At 36.7% G+C, this 20684-nt stretch overlaps 1 protein-coding gene and 1 pseudogene across 1 annotated transcript in view; both read left to right on the forward strand.

The window, feature by feature from the left end:
* Positions 1 to 1799, forward strand: part of LOC107663676 (PI-PLC X domain-containing protein 3-like) — a 7740-nt gene extending 5941 nt beyond the window's left edge. The window contains exon 5 of the mRNA XM_016453942.1: positions 1130 to 1799. Within this exon, the coding sequence (XP_016309428.1) occupies positions 1130 to 1313 (184 nt within the window). The 3' untranslated portion in view covers positions 1314 to 1799. The remainder of the gene's footprint in view (positions 1 to 1129) is intronic.
* Positions 1800 to 4456: 2657 nt separating this feature from the next.
* The window catches only part of LOC107663610 (pleckstrin homology-like domain family B member 2), a 41903-nt pseudogene continuing 25675 nt past the window's right edge, over positions 4457 to 20684 (forward strand).

Genomic DNA, 20684 nt, shown 5'->3' on the forward strand with positions numbered 1-20684 from the left:
ATAATGATCTTTAAAAAAGCATCATATGACCCCTTTAAATGAAATATCAGTCAGAGAGCTTGTGTGTTGGGAAAAATGTTAAAATCATCCACTAGGTGGCAGTCCCAGAAACACTGCAAATTTGGTAAGTGGGCTCTGAGGAACCTTTCTTGAGGACAAACCCTTCTTAGGGACACAATGGGGGGGTCCACTAAGGTCCCAGCCTACTCATTGGGCTCCAATTGAAGGCGCCCCTCATAAAAATTCCCAGGCCTGTTGAAATACAGTGCTGGCTTTTGATCTGTTCATACAGAACATCTGCATATTGTGCAATACATATAGTATACAAACTATATATTGTATGCTCTTTTGAGCATAGCCTATCCTATGAACTTATGCTGTCTGAATTAATAGGACAGAGTAGCACATATACTGACCGACACAGAAGTATGGAGCCTTGTGCTGGTCTTAGCAGACATCCTAGTGAGACAACTGTCTCGGAGGAAGCTGTTTAATTCTGCCCGAGTGTGGAAGTTGGATTGTTTATTATACCAGGATAAACACAGTCTGAGCTTCCCATTTCCTGGTTTTGTCCGGGCCGGTGTTGTAGATGACTGTCGAGCTTGGGAAGTTTATTTCTAGCCGGAGCTGACTCGGCTGACCTGAAATAGAACTAACACAGTAATTGCTAATATTTTAACAGTTCCCTGTAGACAAGTGAGGGTTGTCGCACTGATTATTCAAGTGTTTATGCAAATTTTATACACTACCATTCAAAAGGGGTTGGTATCTCTTATGCTCATCAAGGCTGCATTTATTTGATCAAAAATACAGTGAAATCAGTCATATTATTACAATTTAAAAGAACTGTTTTCTATTTTAATATAGTTTAAAATGTAAGCTGAATTTCCAGCAGCCATTACTCCAATTTTCAATGATACATGATCCTTTTTGAATGAGTGTAATATGCAGATTTGCTTCAAGGAAACATTTCTTATTAATATTGATATTTAGAACAGTTGTGCTGCTTTAATATTTTTCTGGAAACCATTATATTTTGATGAATAGAAAGTTCAAAAGAACAGCATTTATTTGAATTATGCATCCTACATGTCTATTCTTACATGTGCTTCTGTTGTTTCTCTCACAGGAACCTTCCAACTATAATGATGTGGGTGGAGGCACAAAAGCCAGGCGTAGATGGGGTCAATATCATCACTTCCGACTTCGTAGAACTTGTGGATTTCGCAAACACTGTCATTAAATTAAATAACCTCCTCATTCAAGATCGGCCACAGGCACATGACCTTTTCAGTGACTGCCACAAAGACTGAAGGTGTGCTGACCACAAAGACCTGGAATGACATGGGGGTCACAACGTGATTATCAAGAAGTGATTGATACCTATGGCCATATGAGCTCTAAATTGGCCATTTTTTTATATTTAATTCAACAAAGCTTTGAGTGCCATCAATCTGATACCCATGTTTTGCTAACTTCACTGAAACTCAAAAGTAATCTTTTCAACAGCTGTTGCTCACCTACACTTCATGTACTGAAAAGAAACTAATGTCATTATTTATGATTAATTATAATATTTTTACCATTTTAAAATATAGACAGAGCAAGAACAAACAGGGTCATTGAGTTTTTTGTTGCATCATGAACATTCCCCATATTTTATATAATATCTCAGCACTTTAAAGTGGTTTAGCAATGGCTCATTTGTATACCTGATGTGATCAGCAGTTGCTGGTCTTTATTCGTGTTTGGAAGATGTGGGCCACGGTCACGGCAGGAACCTTATTTTGACAGCCGGTCCAATACAACAATAAACAGATTTTCCATTGCCTCGATTTTCTCAGAATTTTGCCAGTATAATAAATACTATGGTGGATAATTTTTTATTTAATTAATATTTTTTATCATTAAAGTAATAAGAATGAGTTGTTTTTTTGACTAATAAATACATTCTATACATTTTTATTGATACAAAAAATCAAATACAAAAAAAGTACTATTTATATATTATTATAGTATTTAGGGTTTTTTATTTATTTATAACTTTATATATTTATTTTTATTTCATTTTTAGTTTTAATAACATTTCAGTTTTTCAGTTGAATTTCTAATTTTTACCTTTTTTTTTTTTTCCATCTAATATTTAGATTATATTTTATTTCAGTTTTATTTAAATTACCAAAAACTATTTTTAATAGTTTTAGGTAACAACACGGTACAAACAGTAACAACATAACAAACATGAAAGGCTTTGAGAGATTTACCTAATCCCTTTAAATGAAATGCTGAAATGTCTTTAAAAAAATAGAATCACGTGTAATCATCTTCTGTATTTTTTTCCTAAATCTCAGCTTGTTTTATTGCTCTTCAGTATTTAAAAAATGTTCTTACCAGTATTCACAGAAACAATGTGAGCGTCTGCACATCAAGGGCCCTTCAGAGCGCAAGATCTTCCCCAACTGCAGTTCCCTGCGACCATGTCCACATTCCAGTGAATGTTTTCTGAGGTCTCTGGGATGGGAAAGCCATCAGATAATGATCAGGAGCATGTGAACGAGTCCACACAGAGCATTTGAATCCAATGAAGAAACAATTATGTGCTCAAAGCATGAAGGTATTTAGGAAGAGAGAAAGAAAATAGAGACAGATCTAATCAGCACAGCTGCTCTCTTTCTCTTTGGCTTTAAAATCACAGTTTTTGTTCACTGATATCGCAAAGGGAATGTTTCCCCTTCAGTTTTTCAGTTTGGATATTGATAGTGAATTTCAAATGAGAAATGCAGCCAACTTTTTAACCAGAAGACATACCGTAGGGTCCAAAAAATGCTTCATTTTGCATTGAAAGTCTCTGAAACCTATAAGTCTGTGTAAAATCTGACGATCATGTTCTCCAGCATGATTTGAGATGATCTAATGAGCTTCAATGGAAGCAAGAACATCTCTCTGTACAAAGGATTCACATGGTGTCATAAATTTGCGGATTTGATTAGTGACCAAGAAATAATGCAAAATGTTCTTTCGATTAGCACAGGTTTTGTATTTCTTTTTGGAACTGGTTGATCATTAGCTTATGCACCTCAGCTTCAGAGTGGTAAAAGCATTATTTGTGGATAATTTAGGCAATTTTCACTCAAAAACTGAAATACATCACCTCAGATCAATGAGGCCTATACGATCAATCAGTTCCAAAAAAATAAAAATACAAAGCCTGCGCTTTAAATACCTGAATTTTAGGGGTCAGACTTCTGGATCCATCTATACTAGTGATATGTAATTCCAAGCCTTTAAAAAAAAAAAAAACATCTTGTCAAAATTTTGAGAAGCTCAAGGCATAGCGACCTGACCAGCTGCATTTTGAAACTATGACATTCTTTGTTCTTTCCATGAAAGTGTAGACCAGTGGTCTTGACCTTAACAAACAATATTCCTTCTCTCCATCCTCTCTTTCACACTCTTGCCTCTCCTTTTGTTCACTCCCGCTCTTTATTTCATTCTAGATCCTGAAAGAATGTAAGGGGTTGTTGTTGTTTTTTTCATGTCGGCACCAGTGCAGTAACTTATATAAAAGGACACTATCTGCAGTGTAATTACACGCCGCTGTTTCGGAGATAAAGAAAACTCTATGAGCGTGCACTGGAGCATCCTGTTTACCAAAAGATGGTAAACTGGATGTTGGGTGTGAACGGCGGTGGGTGTGAATTTATGACACACATTGTAGATTGTGTATGTTAATTAAACAAATAGTCTTACTGTGGATATTTTTATTTGGCAGCTTAATTTTTTTTTAAATTGTGAGGAAAAAACTGGTTGATTTTTATCATTGTTTGTATCTTTTTGGTAGGCAATTTGATATATTCGAATATCAGAATTCAAGAACTGGCCAAGAAAAGTAGGCCTAAACTTGTAAGAAAAGACTGCACTCATCATATAATATTGCATTATATATATATATAACATACAAAACACTAAACAATAATAGTCACAATGTCCCTGATGCAGGGAAAGGATGAATGTGAGGAATGACACTGCAGTGAAGAGACTAGAAGAAATAAATGAGGAAGTGATAGCCTAAATAAATGCACGCTTTGCACAGAGCAAAGCAGAAAATATCTGACAAGAATGACACATAACAAATAAACCTATATAAAGTTTTATATAGACTATAACTTATATATAGCCTACACGTAGGCTGTTAATATAAATGTTAACATTTTGATCAAATAAATAGTGAAGATGGAAACGTAGCCTATTAAGAATATCAATAATCTCTGGTTAATTTCGAACTGTTGCTTTTAAAAATTAAAGGCAGGTGAATGTTTTGTTCCATGTCTCAAGAACCAGTGAATTGTCAGTGCTGGCTGAACTGCACGCGCCGCCGTCTCCAGTGCGCATGCGCACATCAGCGCACGGTCTAGTTCCAGCTGTTGTGCATTCCATAGCACGGCGGAGTCGCCGCTGGCCAAGAGCGCCAGGACAGCGCCTTTAAGTCACCAAAGAGCCACAGGACTTGCTTAATTTCTTTGGAAATAATTATTTGTAACAGAGTGCTTGTTTTCAGCTTTATCAATAACACTCGGCGGCGAGGTGGAGTTTCCAAAGAAAGAGAAATATTGAATTGGCTTGATTTTTTTCGTTCTGTCATTTGGAACCGCAACGGATATTTGGGGAAGAGCGCTGTACCTTTGGAGCTGCCATTCAAAATGACAGACGTCGTTTCGGCAATGGTGAGACTTGTGTTTTGCACAAATAATCCTTAAAGTAAAACTTTATTTAATAGAAAGCTGTTCTTTTAATTATTCGAAATAAGCGCACAGTGTCTGTCTATATGTAACTGTGCGGTTTTTAATTAGGGATATTAATTTGAAATATTGGAAAATCTATCTTTTTCAGTCTATGATTCATCTATGTTAATATATTTGAACACATATGGGATGGTGTGGGGTTTTAATATTCCTTTGATGATAGTGAAGTGTGATGGTAATAACATTTTCATCAAGCTGGACTCATTAACACAACACAAATCATTTCTCAATTAAAAATCACAAATAGGCTACTGATTAGTTTGGTTATGACACCTAAAATTCCTCTTCTTCTATCATAATGTAAAAGCTTTAAGTCAGTCTTCTCTAAAAGAAAAACTAAACAAATGATTCATGTAAATACCAAATTAACTGAAAATGGGCTTTTTAAAAGTGTCCCTAATTGTTGAATCACTCCTTTTTGCTTATGTCTAGTTTTGTAAGTTAAATACTGATAAATATGATTGATAATGGTTTTTTGGCCACAGTATTTATTTAACTTAATCTATGATCAACTCTTGGCACAAGTCATGGCATGGGTCTAGATGTGTTTTGTATGTTGAAATCGTCATGGGCACTGAATCATGACACTAAACTGAGAGATAGGCATCATACAGTAAACATCAAATACCAGAGACACTTTTAAGACAACCTGAAAGCAAACAGTGCCGTGAGGTGCGATTTCACTAAACAGTACTGCCTGATTAAACAAGGAATGATCAAACTGAACCAAACAAACAATTTAAGGTTTATAGTTGTGTTTTTTATGCATTGTTTTTGTTTTATTTGACTTAAATGACCCATCTGTGCACAAACAACAGCATAAACCCTCAAACCAGATGTTATGGTTGTAAAAACAGTCTATGACACTCAGAGCACAATTGTTATAGTTACATGCATAAGAGCAGCAATTATTTCATGAGTCAGTGTGAGGGGATGAAAAGAAATAAACATGCGGTCAAACATAGAGAGCGATGCTAGATGCTGTAAGTGAAGCAGATGCTATGATTGTGAAAACATTGGACCTGCCACTCAACACACACTTGGGCTCAGGTGTGTTAACCTGTGATCCAGCTGACGCACACAGTTCTCATTGGCAGACAGGTTGTTGATGGTGCAGATGTTACAAAAATAGTAATCACTTGTGCTGAGTGATGATTCTGGCAATCAGTATAACCCCTGCAGTGAGAAAAAACATCTGCATGAGGTCTGTTAGCATCCAAAAACACCTCAGAGTCAGGTGATTTACAATGGACCAAACATACACTCTTGGTTTCAAAAGGGGGTTTTCACAGTGATGCCATAGAACAGGGGTCTCCAAACTTGGTCCTGGAGGAAACTCTGTAGGACAACGGCCCTCCAGGACCGAGTTTGGAGACCCCTGCCATAGAAGAACCATTTTGAGTTTCCCATTGAACCTTCTGTGGAATGAAATGGTTTCAGTGAACAGGGCCGTCCTTAGGGGGGTGCAACTGGTGCAGTCGGACCGGGCCCCGCGGCGAACGGACCGAGGGGAAACCCATCATCTGAATGGTATGAAACTTAGTGACTTTTGTGGCACTTGCTGTCCACCTTATATTTCAACATGGAAGTAAGCCGTTTTCTGTGAATGTGCGAGACTTCCTGTTCGCTGTAGGGAAATAATGAGAAGAATAACAATGTGCAGTAAATGGCAAAACTGTTTGCACTAAGCCAGTGTGATCATAATGAAGATGACACATTAAAATAATATGGTAAGTCACACCAATTTGCAATATCCAGCAGCAAAACGAGCTGTTTTGTACAGCTAAAAATAGCTGGAAGCGGATAATACTGGAAGCCAAACCCATATGTTTTACAAATTGCCGCATCCTCTCTTATGGGAAAAATAAGGTGGATATGAACAAAAATTGGATGATTAGAAAAGGCTAAATTGTCTGACAGTGAAGCAGTCTTTGATCATGTCTAAATATATATCCAAATGCAAAACCTAATAAAAGTAATTATGTCTGTAAAATGTCAAATAATTTTCTTAACATTTGTAGTATTTTATATATAGAATTAAATAAATGCTGCATAATTAAAATACAAAATATATCAAATGAAATATCAAAACAAAATATAGTACATTACTTTAATCTCTGAACACAAATTACATATATTATACATATATAAAATTATACACCATTAATAATAAACAAGTGGTTTTGGTTAATGTAATGTCAACTTTTTGTTAAAATAAGCTGCATAAACTTGTACAGTATAGAAAGTTCGACAACAATTTTCAAATAGACTGACCTTTTAAATTGGCTTTATGTGTAAAAAGCTCTACATAATAAGGTAAAAGAAATCTGTGCTTTAAAGGAAAACTGTAAGAATAATATTACGTAAGGTTTTGCAGCGTAATGTGGATTTCCTTTCGGTTCTTATTCCTGCAGCCAGATGCAGCTGTAACAACATTCCACTCTCTTTCATTTGTTAACTTTGGAATTTGGGGTTAATGATGTAAAAGGTCTTAATGTGTTTTTTCAGACAATTTTCTGAATCTTGCATTATCATGGTGCAAGTCAATTATTTATTCAGTTCCTCACACCTTTAAATGAAAAACGAAATATCTGCAAGTCACATTCGTCCTACCGCTGCAAACTGTTCCAAATTGCTGTCGCAATTATGGTCTTTATAGTTAACTATTGTTATTTTTAAACATAACAGCATTACCACCCTCCTTATGCCACATAATGATTTTCAGTGGCCTGAAAGACTAGAAGGGGAGGAAACTCAGAATAGAGAGGGTTTTGTCTACCTAAAAATTCTTGCATCATTGAGTGTGTCCAGGGGAAGCAAGGGGGCTGCTTCAACCCTTCGTAAATGAGCTGCATGCCATGAAGGGAATCCCATATTAAGCTGAGGTCCAGGCACAATGAGATCATTGTCACATGTGACAGACTGGACTAAATAAGCAGCGCTGCTTCGCCACCTTTAAGAGATCAGATGGGTTTTCTATGCTGATATTGTTAAAGAGGCGAGTGTGTGACCTTTAATCAAAAGATGATGACCCCTAATAAAAGGCAAACATGTCATAGTATCTCTTTAACATGTCACTATAAATTCAGAGCCTACAAAGCCTTCATTCATGACATTTATTGTATCTAAGGCTATGTTCAGAATGTATATTATATATATATATATATATATTTTTTTTTTTTTCCTTATATATATAATCACTTTATTTATTCTATGTTAGAGTTTGTTGCAAATCTGTTTCATAGGGAGAAGAACAATTTAATAATCTAAAGAAACTTTTTCCACTACAAAGAACCTTTGGTGCAATGGAAAGGTTCCATGGATTTTGAAGGTTCTTCATGAAACCATACAGTAGATGCCAATATAGAACTTTTATTTTTAAGAGTGGTAGTATACTGTAAATAGTAAGCTAGTATTGCATTCCGAACACAGCCCATACGTAGGGCAGAAAGATGAACACGCAACCATCACAGCCTATGCCAAACGCATTTGGAAATGACCTGGAAACCGGTGTTTCTGCCCGTGTTCTTGTTAGATTTGATGAGGGAAAGGAATGAAAACGGGGATGTTGACAGACCGTTTCCCTTTTTAAATCTCCCACCCGTCCGCCGAAACGCTAACCTTGTGTGTGGTTGTCACCACCCATCCTGAAACTCTGGGTGAGATTTGAATGTGTGATCCTTCTTTGATCATCCCATGTGTGTTACAGCTGAGTCGATGGAGTCGTCAGGAATGTCCTCCCACATCATGTCTTGTGTAAAGCACAAAGACTCAAAAAGCCCTTTGTGTCAAATTCTGGCCTTCCTGCTTCTTCTGTTTCTTCATCATAGATCTAATGTCTCTATGTTCTTGTAACACTTCTGTCTTTCTCTCGGAGTCTGTCTCCACAGTCTTATCTTTAATCCTGTCTCAGTGGCTCATAAAATAAATGTTGTTTTCAAATTAACACTCTCCCCCTCTTCCTTCCCCCATTTGATTTCTTTCCTGCATGTACTGTAAATAACCTTCCACAGTCTTTATGAAAAGTCTGTCTTCTTTGTTTGTTGTAGATGTCTGAACATGCCTGAACAATGCAGCTGCCAGCTTCTACTTTGATGAATAAAGCCATAGTCAGGGTCATCTAACAAAGATCAGTCAGTGTGTAAACAGCAAACCTGCCCTTATCGCCCCACAGTTGCCCACATATAATCCCAAGAGCTGATTGGACGGAGAGGTGCTAGAGAGGAATTCATCGGATCCGCCGGGCGCGCCGTTCTCGACCCCGCCACCTCAGCTCATTCTAGCTCAGCCTCAGCTCACTCTATCCCGGCCTTAGCGCACGCTAAGCCGGGGCTTCCCCTCACGCTAGGCCGCTGTGTTTTTCGTTGTGAAAGCGAAACTACTTTGTTTGGTCTTCCAAAAGAGGACACGACTACAAATCAGTGGTATTTACAACACTGTTCCAGAACAGTTTAACCCAAATATCCAGATGTGTGCAGCACATTTTATGGAGGACTGTTTACTGATCCTGGGAGAGTAACGTTAGACTAAAATGCCGGCAGTTCTGACTCACGTAAGTACGTTTTCATTTAAAGGATTTGCCACTGATGATTCAAACGCGAGTTTTCGGCTGTTACAATTTATATTGTTACAAAAGATACCGTTTCACTTTTGATTCATCAAAAAAACATGGGAAAAGTATCACAGTTTCAACAAAAATATTACTTTAACTTAAGCACACAGCATTAATAATAATAATAAATGTTTCTTGATATCATGTGACACTGAAGACTGGAGTAATTGTACTGAAAATTCAGCTTTGTTATCACAGGAATAAATTACATTTTTAAATATATTGAAATAGAAAAATATTTTCAATTGTTAAATTATTAAACTATTTTAAATTATATTTGATTAAATTGTATTATTATTATTATATACCTATTTTGAATAAATAATTGCAGCCTTGGTGAGCATAAGAGGTTTCTTTCAAAAGCATAAAAAAAAACTTACCTACCTCAAACTTTTCAATAGTATTGTAGCTAAGCAGGCCTAAAATGTTGTTCATGTTTCCTATTACCTGTTTGTTTGTTTATTAAATGTTTTATCACATAGTTATATTAGGGCAGTGCTAAATAAAATGCAATTTTTATGATCACTTTTAACCTTTTCAGTGGTGAGTTTAAAATATTCTAGCGGTGCCACCCCCCCCAGAGTGAGTTTTTTTTAAGGCGACCGTTATTTTAGAACGTTTCGCCTTACTGTTTCCATGGCGACGCGTCAGGCTTGTCACGTGACACACTGCGGCCACAATAACACTGTATGACAGATGGATCGCTTTTATTTCGTTTTTCCTTTTTTATTTAAAATATTCACAAACTTGCATACCATGTTATGAACAATCTGATATTCCGATTGACAAATATGTGTAAATGAGTGTGTTTTGTCGTTTAAAAACCTTTCTAAATGATCTTGATCTTGATCTGTAATGTGAGATGGGCGCCGCCATGTTTGTTCGCGCTGCAGTTCATAGAGTCCTGTCAGTCGGATTTACAGCACGTGAATTCATCAATTTCTCCCGAAATACAAGTAATAAGTGGCCGGTGAACTGGGTGAAGAATAGAGTGAACTTTATAGTTACTTACACTATGTGTATCTGATATGAATAAAACACATCTGCAAATTAAATTTGAATGGATTGTTATTGTTGCTTCCATAGACGTATGTGTGTAGTTTTCAAACTCCGAATGTATTGTTTTACTAGTACTTATGTGTATTTAAATGTCTGAAACCTAAAATATGCATTATGTGGTTAAGAACACTGCATAGTTGTGATAATATGACAAGAGCAGTGCACGTCTCTCTACTATTGCAGCGCCAGCCAACGCGCGAATTTTGAATTCAGCACAGTTTGAATTTGGCAGTTATGCGACGTCACCGAACGTTCTAAATCCCATATGTGGACTGTACTCCCAAGGGCACGGAAATAAAAATCCCATATGTGGGACCGTACCGCTCAAAGGGTTAAATATCATATATTTTACAGATTCTGCAAGGAGTGTGTAAACTGGTGTAAACTTACAAGCATAACTGCTAACATGTTACTAACACGATAAACAGTATTATAGAAGCATGGTTGTAGGTGCACTCTGATTGGACCTTGGCGAGTGTATCGGAAATGAGGGTGTTTGAACAGCAATGACCTCATTCGGGAAGTCAGTTTTGTATCAGAGGAAATGGGAACAGCGTGAGGAGGTATATGGTCAGATGTTCCTCTCAGGCTTTCAGGTCTGGAGAACCCAAAAAAGTATGTGGACACTTGAGAAACACTTAAAATGCATGACTTGCAAGATATAACAAACTATTTTTATTTTAAAGAAAGATAGCACAAGAACACTTCTGAAGCAAAATCTTTTACAAAAAACAAGGGGATTAAATGATGAAAACTGAGTCAAACTGACCTCTCTAAAAATGTTTTTGGAGCCAATTCTACAGTCCAGCAGCACTTTGCATTTGCAACCACTTGATTTGATATTTTGTTTCTAATGCAGTGAAAATATTACAGTTTAACTGTGTCTTAAGTGTCCAAATAATTTTTGCAGCATCTCTCTCTCTCTCTCTCATATATATATATATATATATATATATATATATACATACAGTATATAATGTATGTATCTGTGTGGGTGAGCAGGGTTAACAGAAATGCACATGGGCCCCTCTCTATGATAACTGCAACTCTGGGATGGCAGGACCAAAGCAAGGGCCATTTCTCACTACATCTCCACTGGCATGGCATGCCAAACACTCCCAGTGACTCGTGGGAAATAATAGGCATGGAACATTCCTGCCTTTTCCTCCCACTCTGTTTTTTGCTCCTTTGGGATCGTTTTCACACACATTCCAACCTACAGTATGTTACGTGTGGCAGCTGGATTAGAGAGTGTGAGTATGTTCGCTCTGATGTTTATGGCCCTCAGGGGCTGTTTGTGAGTGTCTTTGCAGTGCCTATCTTGTTACTGGAGTGCCATTAAACATAATAGCTTTTTTCTTATCTGGATTCACTCAGTGGTGTTCAAACTAGAACTGACAGATAACCAGCAATTGTTTGCTAATGTTGGCTTTACATGATCTAAACCATCATGTTGGAGTAAATATTTAAGAATAATTTTCTAAACAGACATAGTGAAAGGACAATGTATTACAACTTATTAGGGTCATTTTAATGAGTTAATTACCCAAAAATGTAATTCTTGTCTTTACTTAATTTACATTCAGGCTTAACTGAACCCTTTTTATTCAAAATATTTCCAGACGTGCAAACTATATCAGGAAATATCTCGATTCTCAAATATGAGTAAGTAAATGCGTTTTGCACCTTTATAGATTATGTTATTTGATCAACAAATGGTGATGGGCAAAGTAGACTAATAGTGTAATTATTAACTACACATAAAAACCCGACTTTTTACTTACCAGATATGGGTGTCATGCCATAAAATATTTTTTAATACGACTGACTTTGTATTTAATGTGAATTTAATAACAATATTGTAAGTTACTAATTATAACACTTTCATTTTACAGAGAGCACAGAACATTTACATTAACAAAGAACATTTTCATTCAGTCTAGCCAGAGTTCAGGCACTCTCAAAAACTCCCATTAAAATCACTGAAGCTGTTTACACTGTGAACTGAATATCTTACTTGCATTCGTACGCACATCTACACTTTGTTGTTTCTGATGAGAGAATTCACCAGATAATTCAGTCAGCGAGCAAGTGAACAAAACACCGCGTTTCAGCGATGACTCATCTGCACGTCTCTGATTGGCCATTGCATTCATAAGCTCAACAGAATCGTGTGTGATTGGTTATAATACAGCGCTGTACAAACGCGTCTGTCTCTGGCTCAGCGCCAGCCAAAGTGCGAACGCAGATTTGAATTTAGCAGCTGACGCTGTGCCGCACTGAACGATCTAATCACACCGGTGTGATTGTATCAAATCTAAAAAAAAAATTATTCGGCTATTTTTTGTCTTTTGGAAGCTGAATTCAAAATCCACTTGACTCAGAAATCTGAGGGGGCACGTGCCCCCTCACTTTGAATGGGCATGACGCCTCTGATTATGGAACACAAAAGAAGGAATTCTATGTTCATGCTGCTCTTCTCCAAATAAAAGCTAAAGGTTGCCAGACACTGCCAGAATTGTATCAATATTATAAAAGTACTCATGCATTATATTGCTGGTGTTGTGAATCCACAAATCTAAATTTGTCATTATTCACAGAAAAATCTTTCCCTCCATTCGAGCAGTAAAATCATATTCACATTTACAGCATTGGTTATCACATGGAATGTAGAAGGATTTTTTGGGGGGGGGTCAGTATGTTTTTTTATTTTATTTTACACATTAAATTGATCAAGTGGCAGAAACAAAAAAAAATCTACTTCAAATAAATGCTGTTTTTTTATTCTTTCTGTTCATTAAAGAATCCTGAAATTTTTTTTTTAGCAGTTTTCACAAAAATATTAAGCTGAACAACAATGTTCAACGCTGATAATAATATAAAATGTTTGAGTGCCAAATCAGTACATTAGAATGATTTCTGAAGGATCATGTGACACTGAAGACTGGAGTAATGGCTGCAGAAAATTCATATTTGGCATTACAGAAATAAATAACATTTTAAAATATATTGAAATAGAAAACAGTTATTTAAATGGTAATAATATTTAACACATTTTTTACTGTATTTTTGATCAAATAAAAGCAGCCTTGGTGAGCAGAAGAGACTTCTTTCAAAAAATATTATAAAATCTTACCAGCTAAATTTGTATTTGTGCTCTACTTAAGAAACTGTTAAAGTCATATGAGTGAAAATGTTAGAATAATTTTCATTTTTAGGTTAACTATTTTGGTTAAAGTACACGTCATATTTCCTGAGGAGTTAAGTTTGTAAAGCCCTTTCACGATTATACAACAAGTATGTATATGTGTAAACATATCAGCTCTTTGTTCTTGTGTGGTACAGGATACAGAGCCAAACAACCCAGCGAGTGTACTCGAACTGGAGTCAGATCACAGCCTTGGTTCTCCTAAGGTTAGTGGATCATTTGTTCTTTTCTTCTTGGAGGTAGGAACTGTTAATGAGCTGTAATGCTCTGTTTTAGAGTCCGCCACTGGACCTGATTGACACAGGAAAAGGACTGAAAGTACAAACCGCGACCCCTCACCTGGTCAGCCTTGGCAGCGGAAGGCTCAGTGTAGCCATTACTTTACTACATCTAAAGGAGGGTATGTGATTTTTTTTTCTCTCTGTTTGTTTCTGCCTATCTCTTGATCTCCCTCCCTCACACAATACCCAAATAACCATGAACAATAGCCTGCAAAGAATAGATCTGTAAATAAGACCCTCTATCTGTTTGTGCCTTCATGAAACACTGGATGCATGTGGCTTTTATTGTTAGTGCACTTAGGTTATCATAGAGGAAGAAGGTGGATGAATGGGGATTTTCTGTTGTAAAGCCAGAACCCGGAGCATCTTATTTAATCTTTACCTTATAGAAATGGCAAGAAGGGTCCACCTGTCTCTGATTACACACAGGTGTCAGGCTTGTCCTAATGACACCATGTCTGCGCACACGGCTCCCACTCATTCCTCGCCCCTCTTATCACGGTCACCATGGTAAACGCTGGAATGCAATCTGAGAATGGTGCAGGAAATGAAGTGTGCAACCTATCAGAATAGAGACAGGACAAGGAGTCAAGCTGACTTCCTCCCAGTGGGATGGAGTAATAAAGTCACAAGTATTACAGTACCGCCACAGTGCTGAACACACAGAAAGACTGATTTAAACGTGCTATTTCAAGGCAGTCTAATTATGTTTTGATATAAAAAGAGCAAATATTTGACCATATCCGTTAGTAGACTGTGAGGTGTTTAAGTAAAGCTGAAAGGGGGTGATTTGCGTCACTGGTTGAGTGTGTGAGCCAGCAGAGGTCAGAGAAGAGTGGAAATGTAAAACAGAAACACACACCATTCCTTGGAACAGTGCGTCATCATGCCAGCAACAAATCTCCAGACTGTGACAAAAAAATAATAATTTTTTAAATTAATGATCATTTTAAATCCAGTAGCTATTGGCGACAATGCAGATGACTTTGTGTGAAATTTAGTCAAATATCAAGAGCACAAACAAGGGTTTCTCGCATTCAACAAACACACAAGCATGAGCCGTAGAGTTCAATTCACGAACAAATAATAAATCATAAAAAAACAAAAACAAAACGGTTTCAAACTCGTAGGTTAAAATCATTCAGAACCATTACTTCACAATAACAAATAGTTCACAAATGACTCCCTAACTGAGTCCAATTCAAAATTAACTGGGAGCTGGTACTGTCATAGGTTTGAGTCTACTTACTGACTGGTTGTTACACCATGTAATTAAAAATATATATTCACAACACAGTTTTATTTAAATTATTATGAAGAATTATTTATTTGTTATAAAAACATTTTTTTAAATCAAATAAACAAAAAAAAACATATTGAAATAAAAAATATTCAAATACTTTTTTTAGACTCTACCATGTTTAAACAATAAGGTTTTTTTCAAACAAAATTCATACTAAATATACCCCAAATAGACCCCTAGAATATTTTTCCCTAATAATGTTTAGTCTAGAGCCTTAGCCATGGTTTACCTTAACATTGCTTGTAAATCACTGACAACTCTAAAAGCCTATTTCAAGTGTACATTTTCATCAAAATTCAATTTAATAGGCCCCATGAGGTAAAAATGTAAAGCCTTACAGTTGGTGAGAATTTTTTGGCACTGAATAAACCTGTCGGCTGAACTAACTGTAGCACAATATGCAGGATTTATGGATGAACTGATTAAATATAGATAACTACATTGCAGGCATATGTATTTACAGTCTTGCATTTCTTACCGCCAACATTAATTTAAATCAAACTCACAGCGGCACTAAAAGCTTGCACTTACAGTTACAAATTGAATTACTTTTTATTACAGGAGTGACACACATTGGTCGTGATGATGCCCCTGTACCTCAGGACATCACTATTGAGGGTCCCGGCATTGAAGCCGAACACTGCAGGATTGAGAACAGAGGAGGGGTCATCACTCTTGACCCATGCAGACACCTGTGTTCACTCGATGGAGTTCCTGTTACCAGACCCACACAACTTGAGCAAGGTAACCACAAAAGGAATGATAGCGCTTCACTGAAAATGCATTTACCGCATGCATGTTTTTGTTCGTTTACTTTGGAAAACATAGTGTCTGAGTAAATGAAAAGGGAAAGAGGTTTATGACCTGGGAATGAAGTGCATTATGTATTGGAAATGCATAATGTGTCTTTCCAGCAGGGTCTTGGTTTTGGACGTCACACTGAGTTTAATTAGAGTGGTTTTGGATCTTTTCTTAATGCGACGCTGTGACTCAGAGCTTCCAGAAGTGTTAGAGTGAGCTACCGAGCTCAGCTTTTCTTCCCCAAGGTTTTTTTCCCATAATTCCTGCATTCTTTAGCCTCACTGAGTTCCTCAACGAACAATCCATCATTCTCTATGCTTATTTTCTTTCACATCTCAGTGAGAGCGAGTCAGATAAACATTTACCAGACTTATTCTGGCACTTTTCAGTCATGAAGTGCAAATATTGGCGGGATTGAGAAATGTGTCCTCCGCTTCGGTCTTTGTTTCTGTGGGAGGAGCTGCCAATAGGCACGACTGTGATGCAAATGAAAACAAATTTCTTTTTGTTTTTGAATGCTTTTAGAAAACTACAGAGAGACCATGCAGTTTTGAAGGAACTCATTTTATACATCTGCAAAAAGAAGCCACATGCTAGTTATAAAAGGATGTTCTTTCAATAAGAAATAAAGGCATATTTGAGGCTAACCTCCCCTGACTCTAAATGCTTTGAGTCAATTAGATTAAAACTGAGAGCACGTGAGCTACAGCGCTGGTAATAATCAGCAGAGCTCAGTTAGAGGTCTGTTCCACCTCCTCCACTCATTGTGACGAAACAAGTGCCATCACTTCGACCCAGGCAATTGCAAAACTTCATTTGATTGGCAAATTCTTTGATTGGTGTCAGACTAATCTACTATTATACTGTTCCAGACTATGTGAGTCTGTTGTGTAGTTATCTAATCCTGACTAAGGTGTCTGGTATGTAAACAGCGGAAATTCTACTCTGGCTCTGAGAGAATATGAATTAATATTAGGGCTGCACGATTAATCGCATGCGATATTTAACGCGCATCTTATCAGTAAAGCCGGTTCTGTAATCAGCGGTAAATCTCCATCACCTGCGGCCTTTCACATTGAGCAGCATTAACTACACAGAGCCGTTGTTCACTGACAAGCTGCGCTAAACCACGTTCATATTCGCGCGATTTTTTGCGCAACTCATCAGTGAACAACGGCTCTGTGTAGTTAATGCTGCTCAATGTGAAAGCACGCAGGTGATGGAGATTTACCGCTGATTACAGAACCGGCTTTCTGACAAGATGCGCGTTAAATATCGCATGCGATTAATCGTGCAGCCCTAATTAATATATATATATATATACAATATTGCACTTTCTAAGAACAATATTTACAATGAAAAGTGATATACAAATTTAATTTAAATTAAAATATTTCTCTCGTAGTCTAATAATATATTTTTATTAATAATTCAAACAAATTAATATCAGAAACTATATATTATCTTACAATTTTTTCAAAGTATAAATGGGTCTATATACAGATGACAGATACAACATAAATAGATGCCTTAATATTTTAGAAAAAGGGTCCGTTTTATTATATTTTGGTAGTCTTTGTCATTAAAAAAAATTAAAAACACGTGTCCAATTTTATACATCTTTTTTATACTGAGCCAGACTGAAATCAGATTTCTCATTGTCTACAGCATCATGATTGATGAACGCTGGTAGTTTTGTGCAGGCATCCACAATGTGATGTGGAGAGGTCAGAAAATTGAACAAGATTATGCTCAGTCTTGTGCAAGAGGAAAAATTGATTTCAACTGGTTTCAGTCAGAGTTGCACAAATTATTACTCAATAGGCAAATCCTGTAGAGGGCTGTACAAATATCTTGGGAAAAGTGCATATAAACTTGATTTGATTATAGAATCTGCATGTTATGGGTTGTTTCTTCTCCTCAGATTATTTGGTGGGGTTTCTCTCAGGTAGCCTAACTACTTTATCTCTGAGTAGGTAGACAAAGAAAATGGAGGAGGTGGGGTTAAATCGCCTCTTTCACTTACTTTTCAAGTGTTTGCTTTAACAAACAGGGTAAGGTTCGAGATTACCAGTGTTCATAGTAACGCATCGTTGAAACTGTTCATTAAAAACTTTGACTTACTTTCAAATGCGAGTTGCAATTTAAGTGAAACAGCCAGACTTCCCTCCCATGTTGTCCTTGAGTATGTAAAGAGCACCACCCCTCTAGGTTGGGGTGGTAAATATATATATATATTTTTTTATAGTTTCATAATTTTAAAATTAAATGTAAATATTTAACATGGTCATTAATTGACTTGCGTGACGTCATAAAAGGCTATAGAGGAAGACCACTTTTTGCACTGTCTAACTTTTATTCTCACATTTTCTGTTAAAAAAAAAAACAAGTAGTTTAGAAATCCACAGCTTATCTCTGAATGTAAATGATTGTCAAGTACAAAGACTGCTGTTGCTGCAACGTATTACACTTCAGATCATTTTTTGAGCATGTTTAAAAAAAATGAAGTTGAAGTTTGTTGAATAATTTAGATGAGTTAAAGTAATATATAAATTAGGGCTGCACGAAAAATCGCATGCGATATTTAACGGCATCTTGTCAGTAAAGCCGTTTCTGTAATCAGCGGTAAATCTCCCATCACCTGCGGGGTTTTACATTGAGATTTACCGCTGATTACAGAAACGGCTTTACTTACAAGATGCCGTTAAATATCGCATGCGATTTATCGTGCAGCCCTAATATAAATATCATTTTTTTTACAGTGTAGAGATTACTTTTGCACAGCTGGGCTGGAAGTTTATTTCATTAGGCTTCTGTAAAGCTGCTCATTAATTGAATCCACTGATACTTTACAGGCAGTTGTTTTGATGGAATTGTTTTCGCTCACACTAGCTCTTAGATCTTCACATCTAGCGAAAAGAACACTGAGGCAAATATTTTGGGGTTTCACTGCGGAGGAAAAAGAGGTTCTGCATATTTTCCATGAGCTGTTATTCAGCTTTCTATGACTTTTTTCCGGGCTTGCATCCATCTGCCGTTCTGTGGTCTCTGATTTCAGATTAGTGGAAAGAGCAGACCCAGACCCTCAGGATGTAGCAGTCGACTAAGAGACATTAAGGAAAAACTTATGTATAAATCAGCTTTTATGGTGAAACAAGCTTTTCTTATTCAGAATTGGCAGCCATGCTGACTGACAACCGGAGTAATGAATTATGAGGTTGAAAGATTCTTTTAAAGTGAACCATCTAGGGTTCAGTGTTCTTTAGAGTATTTCAGTGTTATTTCATATTTCAGCTTCCCTGGTGTCTACTAGTGCTCTGTGTTTCAGTGGACTATGAACTTGAGTGACATTAACACTAATCTGGTCTTTCTCAGATTGATCCAAGTGTGTGTTTATTTTCCTCTCTCTGCAGGTTACACACTCTGTTTGGGTAAATCTTATATCTTTCGCTTTAACCATCCTGAGGAGGCCAACCGTATGAAAAGCATGCTGCCTCAGAAGAGCCCTGTCTCTCCGCTGGTGTACAGCACAGGTAACCTTTCTTCCTTCCAAGTCTTCCAACTTATCTTAACATCATCTTCTCTTCATGCTCTTCATCTTTCTTCTTTAACTATCCATCTTATGCACCCAAACCCCATCAAGAACTGAAACCACTGATCTTTTGTACACACACACGGCCTGTATCCCATATCACAACACGCCAGCTCAACATCTATGGAGGATCTTCTCTGTCTTATATGTGTGTGTGTGTGTGTGTGTGTGTGTAATACATGGTTTCAGTTATCTGCCACAGCTCTTTTGCAGTCTGAAATAGGATCCTCTAAACCTTTGATGTAGCAGAATTCTTTTAAGAGTGCTAAATGTCTACTTTACAGACAAGGATTCTTTACACAGCCAAGTTAAGTCTGCTCGGAGAAATCTCTGCTACAATTTCTGTATAAAAATGCCACTTGAAAGCCGTTGTAAAATAAGGCAGCTCTGACCCATCTCAGCCCCAGATTTAAAAATATATATTTATTTTTAAATACGTTCTTTTTCCACAATTTTATGTACATTATTTATTTGGCGCACATGCCTTTATGCCTTGTGTGTGTGTTTATATATTTTCCTTTATAATTTCAGATTTTTTTAGTTTCCTTTATCTATATTCAAAAATTGAATATAGATTTATGCCTCCTCTGTGTGTAAAAGTTTTTTTTTTTTTCACATTTTTATGGTATATATGCAGTTTCAGTGCCACAAATAAAGCATTAATGAATAACTTTCATTATTTTTTTTTATTAGGTTAATTACAATTCGGCACCTTGGAATTTATAAGGTTCTATCTGCATTCTGTGCGGTTTTGAGATACTGAGTTTCTCAGCATTCCATATTTGAAAAAATGTACACAACTTTTAAAAAAAAACATCACATGATGTAAATAAGTTGGCACAGATAACAAATATGTGAATAAATGAATTTTGACAAAAATGTCAGATAGAACCGTCTCAGGTTACTTATGTAACCATGGTTCCGAGTAGGGAACGAGACACTGCGTCCTCTAGGGGTCGCTATGGGGAACGCCTCGTCGTGACCCGTGTCTGAAGCATACATTGAAAAAAAACACCAACTCGTTGG

The sequence above is a fragment of the Sinocyclocheilus anshuiensis genome, unplaced genomic scaffold, assembly GCF_001515605.1.
Source record: "Sinocyclocheilus anshuiensis isolate Anshui unplaced genomic scaffold, SAMN03320099.WGS_v1.1 scaffold928, whole genome shotgun sequence".
In the NCBI taxonomy this organism is placed as follows: Eukaryota; Metazoa; Chordata; class Actinopteri; order Cypriniformes; family Cyprinidae; genus Sinocyclocheilus; species Sinocyclocheilus anshuiensis.